This window comes from Tiliqua scincoides, chromosome 5 (assembly GCF_035046505.1).
Source record: "Tiliqua scincoides isolate rTilSci1 chromosome 5, rTilSci1.hap2, whole genome shotgun sequence".
NCBI lineage: Eukaryota > Metazoa > Chordata > Lepidosauria > Squamata > Scincidae > Tiliqua > Tiliqua scincoides.
In genome coordinates, this window is record NC_089825.1 from 131482692 (window position 1) to 131491745 (window position 9054).

The window sequence follows — 9054 nt, forward strand, 5'->3', positions numbered from 1 at the left end:
AACCGTTTTGTTCTCAATACCTTTTCTAATGATCCTAAGCATAGAATTGGCCTTCTTCACTGCAGCCGCACATTGGGTCGACACTTTCATTGACCTGTCCACCACTACCCCAAGATCCCTCTCCTGATCTGTCAGAGACAGCTCAGAACCCATCAGCCTATATCTAAAGTTTTGATTTTTTGCCCCAATGCGCATGACCTGACACTTACTAACAGTGAGGCACATCTGCCATTTTGCTGCCCATTCTGCCATTCTGGAGAGATCCTTCTGGAGCTCCTCACAATCACTTCTGGTCTTCACCACTCGGAAAAGTTTGGTGTCGTCTGCAAACTTAGCCACCTCACTGCTCACCCCTGTCTCTAGGTCATTTTTGAAGAGGTTGAAAAACACTGGTCCTTGGGGCACACTGCCTTTCCCTTCTCTCCATTGTGAAAATTGCTCATTGACACCCAATCTCTGTTTCCTGGTCTTCAACCAGTTCTCATGGTTGAAGGAGGGACCGTGTCTAATGCCTTCTGAAAGTATAGATATATGTCTTCGGGTTCTCCCACATCCACATGCCTGTTGACCTTCAAACCATTCATTTTAATCAAAGCAGGTCATTGTAGGTCAAATTTCATGGGCTGAAATGACATTCAGGTACGTGTGCCCGCAAACACTCCTCTTAGCAAATCTGTAAAATATCTGTATGTTTTAGGTCACATATGGCTCCTTTGCCCCAGAAGAGAGGGGGGCGACCCAGTCCCCTTCCTTTTACCGCATGGTCCCAAGTGAAGATCGCCAGTATAAAGGGCTCATCCGATTACTACAGCATTTTGATTGGACATGGGTTGGGCTGTTTGTTGTGGATGATGACAGTGGAGACCATTTCTTGCAAGCTATTGAACAATTATTTTCCCAGAACCAAATCTGTTCGGCCTTCTCACAAAGAGTCCCAAATCAATCCCACATACCTTCCTTGGATGACCTTAAGGGCTTGACCGAAATTATTGATCAACCTCTCATGGATCAGAAAACAAAAACATTTATTATCTATGGTGAAACAACAGTTCTTCAGTGGCTGATTACTTTAATGTTTCTAGCAGATCCTGACTATAAAGAAAACCTGTCTGTTGGGAAAGTGTGGATTACAACAGCCCAGATTGATTTTGCGATAGGCACACTTATAAGGGGTTGGAATTTTGAAGTATTTGAAGGCACCTTGTCCTTTGCACTTCATTCCAATGAGCTGGGAGGGTTCCAGTCCTATCTTCGGAATATAAGGCTTTCTGGAACCCAAGGTAACGGCTTTTTCAAAGACTTCTGGGAGCAAGCCTTTGGCTGCTCATTTCCAGATCTCAGTGCATCCACAAATGTTGATGGAATATGTACTATGGAGGAGAATCTGGAGAGCCTTCCTGGGGTTGTCTTTGAAATGCACATGACTGGCCACAGCTATGGGATCTATAATGCAGTTTACGCAGTGGCGCATGCTTTACATGCATTATACTTATCTAGATTCACACACAGAGCAAGGATATGGGGTAAAAGACGTGACCTCCAAGATCTCCAACCGTGGCAGGTAATGTGCCTACAACAGCATTGGTTGATTTGCATGGACACATTTGTATAACCTGAAACCACGTGGAGCATTATGCTCCATGAATAAATAGTTAAATAATAGGCACACCTTATTCATTGACAAAGAGATGGGGGAGGGTTCATATTTTCTCATCAAGTTGGAGCCTCATAAACATAAATCTGTGTAAGATGGAAATATATAAAAGCAGAGCACAGAGAGTTCTTATTTTTCCCCCTTTTCTTCTTCTCTAATAGCTCCACTCATTTCTTCACAGTATTTCCTTTAACAACTCAGCAGGAGAAACTGTCTCCTTTAATGAAGACATGGAGATGGTTGCCGGATTTGATGTCGTGAATATCGCCGTCTTCCCAAACAATTCCTTCCGTAAAGTGAAAGTCGGGAGAGTGGACCCCGATGCTCTTGAAGGAAAAGAATTGATCATTAAGGAGGATCTAATCATTTGGCACAGACGTTTCAACCAGGTGTGCTTTCAAAGATCTACTGGGTGGCCACTCCCTCACCTGGACATGTGGTTTGCTGCAAATAATATAAAAAAATCAGATATCCATCATCCTTGTTCCCACAGCAATCAACAAGATATCTCCAGAAATTCTAGAATAGAATAGTCCACACTTGCAATTGTTTTCTAGCGACTGGTATTCAGAAATATACTGTCCCCAAATTTGGAGATTCCCTCTTGCTATAATGGCTAGTAAGGAGGCATCTAAGTTCGTGTCCGTCACCACTTCTCTTGGTAATGAATTCTATACATTAATTCACTGTGGTGTGAACAAATTTCTTTTTCTCTATCCTGAGTTCACTGCTAGTCAAGTACATTGGATCACCCAAGTTCTAGTTTAATGGGATAGGAAGAACAACCCACCCATCAAGCAGAACTTTATACATTTTGCATTTATTGTCTTAGGTTGCAGACCAACCATTGTCCTCAGCTGAGTAGTCAATGCCTTTTCTCCAGTCCCCAGTCTCTCCTGAGCCATGAAACTGACTGCAGAACGAACCCCTGCAGTTCTCAGGAAATTACTGCAGAGGTTTTTGTATGCAGTGTGTCACATATTCTTCCAGGCCAATTCTTCTCACGTAGGTTGGGGAATAGTTTTTTGAGGGGGCACAATCCTAACCAGGTCTACTCAGAAGTAAGTCCTATTTTGTTCAATGGGGCTTACTCTCAGGAAAGTGTGGTTAGGACTGCAGCCTTAATCCGTCTTTCCTGGGGCTGAAGTGAAACCTCAGCCCCAGTCCATTTTGTGTCCATTTTTATGCCAGTTTCTCTGCGAAGGGGAGCAGGATGAGTGAGTAGGGAAGGTGAGTGGGAAGTCTTCCCGTGCTGCCCTGAAACTGTGGGGAAAATTCAATTTCCTTCTGCTGTTTTGATTCTTCTGTGGCTCTTTTTTGTCAGCCACAAAGGAACAAAATTTAGGACCATTTGGGGGATAGTTGGAGGGGGTCTTTTCATCTCCCTTCCCAATTGAAGCAAAAGGATAGTCCTGGCCATAGAGCTCTTCAGTAATTCCTCCTTATGCTAAATACCTTCATTTTTGTTTTAATGGAAAGGTGCTGCCCCTTTCGGCATGTTCTAACTCCTGTGACCCTGGGTACCAGAAGAAGAAGAAAGAAGGGGAGAAATTTTGCTGCTTTGATTGTGATCCATGTCCTGATGGGAAAATTTCAGTACAAAAAGGTGGGTTCCATACATGGTGTGGCAGCTGCTTCACTGCTCTGCAAGCTGCCACTGGGGCAAAGTTAGATGGCCACATGCTGACTGTGGCCCTCTGGAGACTGGCCATTGACTGTGGTTTCTTGGCAGCAGGATTGTGTCCGGCAGACTGGCCATTGACTGTGGTCTGTTGGCAGAAGTGTTTAGTCGGGGGGGGGGATTGGGCCAGGTCATGGATGGAGCAGCAATGGGACGGGGCAGATCTCAACAGCAGTGCTGACCACCTGTTCCAGAAACCCTGTCCCAGGCCTGACACACCGCGTGCAGCACAGTGGATCTACACCAGCAAAAGAGCAGAAGTAAATCTGAGGAGGCCCTTGTGGGAACATGCGAGGTGGAGGAGTTGAAGCAGGCAGCCTTCCCTGTATACAGGCTGGTGAAAGTGAGGATAGGGCTGTAAAAGTATCAGCATAATAAGAAATGTGAAAATGCATCTTCATATAAAGCCAGCTTGAAATGCAGAACTAGCAAAGGAAGGATCACTAAGAGGAGTGACTTCCAGTCCAGAAGAAGTTGTGAGAATTGGTTCCAATTTGCATATGAATGAACTCTGTGACGACCACACATTTTTTTTCCCCCCAGACATGTCTGACTGTTTTAGATGCCCAGAAGATCAATATCCGAACAAGGACAGAGATGGATGCATCCCCAAAGTGATCAGCTTTCTATCACCTGAAGAACCTTTAGGGATGAGTTTAGCCTCTCTTGCCATTTCTTTTTCCCTGGTTACAACTGTGGTACTTGGAACTTTCATGAAACACAAAGACACCCCCATCGTCAAAGCCAACAACCGAGACATCACCTACGTTCTCCTCCTCTCACTCCTACTCTGTTTCCTCTGTTCTTTACTCTTTCTTGGACAACCTTGGAAGGTGACCTGCGTCCTCCGACAATCTGCTTTTGGCATCATCTTCTCGGTGGCCGTTTCTTGTGTGTTGGCCAAAACCATCACTGTGGTTGTAGCTTTCATGGCCACCAAACCAGGGTCCAGCATGAGGAAGTGGGTGGGGAAGAGAATGGCCAACTCCATTGTCCTTTCCTGCTCCCTGATCCAAACAGGCATTTGTGGGGTGTGGCTCGCAACCTCTCCCCCATTCCCAGATTTAGACATGCAGTCAGTGATTACCGAGATCACAGCAGAATGTAATGAAGGGTCTATAACAATGTTTTATCTTGTCTTGGGCTACCTGGGACTCCTCTCTATCATCAGCTTCACTGTGGCTTTCCTGGCCAGGAAGTTGCCGGATTCCTTTAACGAAGCCAAGTTCATCACCTTCAGCATGCTGGTCTTTTGCAGTGTTTGGTTGACTTTTGTCCCCACCTACCTGAGCACCAAGGGGAAATACATGGTGGCTGTGGAGATCTTCTCCATCTTAGCCTCCAGTGCTGGCTTATTGGGTTGTATCTTTTTCCCTAAATGCTACATTATTGTGCTGAAGCCCGAACTGAACAATAAGGAGCAGCTCACAAGAAGAAAAATATAGGAAATGCTGATGTTGATATGTTACTGAGCCAGGTGCACCTTTTCTAGATAGGGTCACCATTTGCTCACCAATCTAGTCTAGTAACAAAATAGTCCTAGGCACCAAAATTACCTGGATAACCAGACACACCATTGGATAACCAGGATAACCTGGACAACCAGACACACCATTCCAGAGTACAAATTTGTTCCTTAAGCACAAGTCAACCCACTGGCAAAAGATTGGACCACACAATTCAAACCAGATGTTCTCCAAACCAGAGTGCTTCCATTTTTTTCCTCATTAAAAGCAGAACTGCTTGTTTAATACATTGATATATGGCCTTCCTGCCATGTAGAGCTTCCATGTCACACTTATGGCTTTCACTCGATGACACATGATTCACAAGGAAAAAGGAATAGCAAGGAACAGGGAATTTAAAACAAATGTTGCTTTTTCAAACTGCTGTAGCATGCAAAAGCATGCTGGTGTTTTCCAGTGTTTGGTTGACTTTTGTCCCCACCTACCTGAGCACCAAGGGGAAATACATGGTGGCTTTGGAGATCTTCTCCATCTTAGCCTCCAGTGCTGGCTTATTGGGTTGTATCCTTTCCCCCAAATGCTACATTATTTTGCTGAGACCTGAACTGAATAACAAGGACCAGCTCATAAGGAGAAAAAACTAGGGGAACTATTAATATTAGCATTAGTATAAGTCTAGTTTATAATAAATTTGGACAGATCCTTCTAGAGCTCTTCACAATCCCTTCTGGCCTTCAGTGTCAACAGCAAACATGGCCACCTCCCTGCTTATCCCTGTCTTCAAGTCATTGAGGTTTGTGTGTGTGAGGGTAAAGAGAATGCTTGATGCAGGTGAGAGGAAGCAAGATGCAAGTATCTTGTGGTCTTGTGTGCTCCCCGGTGGGCCACTGTAAGATACAGGAAACTGGAGTAAATGGGACCTGGGCCTTCTTATGTCCTTAAGCCCTATATGCTGATTTTCAAGATGAAATGCTGTCCAGATACCTACAAACACAGAGAAAGGCATCCTCAACTAGAGAGAATTACAGCTAAAAGGCTTACAGTACCTAAACATCTTGACCAAAAACATCTATTCCAGCTACATGTTTAAAAGAAGCAGAAGTGGGGATCTGGGGAAACTGGGGACAGCATTCCGAAGGTTCATGCCACGCAGAAGCCACTCCGTCCCTGGTTCCTTCCCTGCAGATTGGTGTCAAAGGAAACCCAGAGAACAGGGTTTCTAGCATTAACTGTAAAACCCACGTAGAATTGTGCTGGCAAAGACCATCCTTAAGGTAACATAGTTCTAGAACATGCCTGGGTAGAACTTTGGCTTGGGAATAAATGCGTAATGTGGCAAATAGAGATTTGCTTTTTGGCTGTCTTCCATCCCATGAGCATCCAAGCAGCCACATTCTGCTCCCCTTGAAATCTACATTGTGTCTTCAAAGGTTGCCCTCTACAGAGCACCAGCCAAGTAACTCTTCCCAGCATTTATCTGAGTCACTGTCATTTATTTTCCTTGCTGAACTCCAGAAACGTCTCAGAGCCTGCCAAAAAAATAACTGATAAGCAAGTCTATAAGTTCTTATAAATCAAATTTTATGCCTGACAACATTTTTATTAATTTTCATTGAATGTATAATGTGTGTTAGTTAGTTGGCAACCTTCAGTCTCGAAAGACTTGGGTTTCATGCTGTGAATGGTGGTTCTGGCACTGTGTCTAGTGTGCCTGAAAAGGCTAATTCAGTAGTGACAATCCCTTCCACACTGGGAGCAAGTGCAATCTGTCCCTGGTTTGTCTCCCTGGCTATGGGCCTTTCTTCTTTGCCTCTTTGCCTCAGTCTGTTGGCCAAGTGTCTCTTCAAACTGGGAAAGGCCATGCTGCACAGCCTGCCTCCAAGCGGGCTGCTCAGAGGCCAGGGTTTCCCACCTATTGAGGTCCACTCCTAAGGCCTTCAGATCCCTCTTGCAGATGTTCTTGTATCGCATCTGTGGTCTAAACGTATCCTTGTTGCTGTGTGTCTGCCAGGAGAGCAGAGGTCATTTGACACCCAGAGCCCGTAAATCCTTGGCACATACACTTGACTATGACAAAATCATTTTCCATAACAATCATGACATTAAATGAATAATAATAATGACCATAAAATCAAACACAGAGAACATTTCCACAGAATCAGAGGATAAAAGTGAGCGCCCTCCACGTTGATGCTCCCCTGCGAGTATTCAGTGACATACTGCCCCTGCATTTGGAGGTTTAATGTAGCCATCATGGTTTAAAAGCCACTGTTAGATCTACAGTATAGTCCATGTTTAGAATCCACTTTTAAATTTATCTAAGCCAGTGGCCAACAACACTCAAAATTTACACATACACACACTTACTTAACTGTCAACCGATTATTAACTTCCATTAACTTTATTTATTCCTTTATTCCTTTATTTATATTATTCATATAACAGTACAGGTCACCCAACAAATCAGTAACCAACAAAAAACCAGCAGCCAACTTGATGACACTAAAAAAGATGAATAGTCCGGGATGGGCAAGTCAGGCGTAGTTTGACTCAAGTCGAGTTGCGAGTCTCCACCCTCCACACCTTGACTCGAAAATGAGACCTAATGAGGGCACTTTCTAAGTTGCCCAGAGTGTTTTTGCAACTCAAAAAGACTCACGTCTCAAGTAGTACCAAAACCCTTCACATCACGGACGCGTGTAGATCTACAGGGAGGGAGGACACATCACAGCTTTGCAAGGCGAGAGGGGACAGGATGGATGAGGTGGGGGAAGCCCACAGGTAAGCCAGGGGAGGTGAGGCCTGCAACCTCATTGGACCCAGCCATACAGGCAGGCTGAATCAAAGGAGGCTGGAGAGGAAACATGCTGCTCAGACACAAAGTGGCTGACAGTTACTTTCAGGCATGTTTCTAGACAAAATGAGGGGTGTTCTGGGGGGGAGGCAAAGTACCCACTCTCCATCCAGGCATCCTGTAATAACAGCAGCCTAACATCCTGGACATGGGAGATTAACCCTCTGCATGTCAAGCAAGCAGCACCCAGGCAGTGAGGAATGACACACCTCGGCTGTGCAGCCTGCTTCGTCTAAGCTGCCTGGCCAGCATGTGTTGCACCACTCAGGGACACACCTGACCTGTACTGTGGACCAGAGGTGTCAGAGGGTTTGCTTGACCCACCCCAGCCCCTCCTTCTGCTTGAAACCCCCACTTGTCCCTATGGAGAAAAATGACTTCTCCTGTTCCCCTCCCTCTCCCAGAGACAGCCTCCACCCAATGGATACTCCAGGGGACCAGGGGAGGCACCTCCCTGTCTCAGGTTTCGTCTGCAGTCACTCAAGCAGATGGTGACTCACGAGTCGGGGCCCCTAACTTGAGTGTTTTGCTGAGTCTTCCATGCGAATGGCTCGAGTCTACATGAGTCAGCAAAAAACGCTGATTTACGCAACTCGAAATCAAGTCAGAGACTCGAGTTCCCGCCCCTGGTTCTAGTATTAACTCTGGTACATGTTTATGAGAGCTGAATCATATCACAGATTATTGTGTCCATGCTGTGTCAAGGAAACCAAAAAACTTGGTAGTGTCTTTCAAAGCTGGAGTGCTACAGTGACTGGAAGTCGCAGAAGCAACCCAGTAGTGTCTTTCAATGCTTGAGTGATACAGTTGAAGTGACTGGAAGTCACAGAAGCAACCCAGAAGTAAACAGGAAATCAATTCTGCGAACAAGATCTAGCTTCTAATCACTTCTTTGAGGGATTCTGCAGCATGTGGAGGACAATGGAGTGAGTCACAGTCCTGGCATGACCTAGAAGTGGCCTCTGGGTAGTCCCAAAGGCCTTCCTGCAGAGCATTCAGCATGGGGTTGCAACCACTGCAGAGGACAAGGTGGGTCAGGATGGGAAAAAGTTTGGGAGCCACTGGGCTAACTCACGAGGTCATCCCATAGGGCGTCATTTCCAGTCGGAATCGAAAAATGTCTTCATTCTGTCGAACTTCACCCTGGGACATAGGTCACCTGTTTTGGTTTGCTCACCCTGAATCTGCCCTTACATGTCATTTGATCAATGATCAGGTGAGGAGAAAGAAACATGTTTCCACCAAAGCTGGCGCTCAGAGACAAAGCTACATCTCCCCCTATAATTATCTCAATGAGTGTTATTGACTTTCTTTGCGAAGGTTCAGATACTTAACAGAACATACAAGAAAAGTGCAGCATAAGCAAGTCTTAAGAGTCTTAAACCCTCTTTGTGTCATT

The 9054-nt window shown here is 45.3% G+C and overlaps 1 protein-coding gene across 1 annotated transcript; it reads left to right on the forward strand.

The window, feature by feature from the left end:
- Nucleotides 1-760: 760 nt before the first annotated feature.
- Nucleotides 761-4780, forward strand: LOC136653553 (vomeronasal type-2 receptor 26-like). The gene is made up of 4 exons (XM_066630445.1): nucleotides 761-1561; nucleotides 1816-2043; nucleotides 3134-3260; nucleotides 3879-4780. The coding sequence occupies exons 1-4, from the start codon at nucleotides 761-763 to the stop codon at nucleotides 4778-4780; spliced, it is 2058 nt and encodes a 685-aa protein (XP_066486542.1).
- Nucleotides 4781-9054: the final 4274 nt, after the last annotated feature.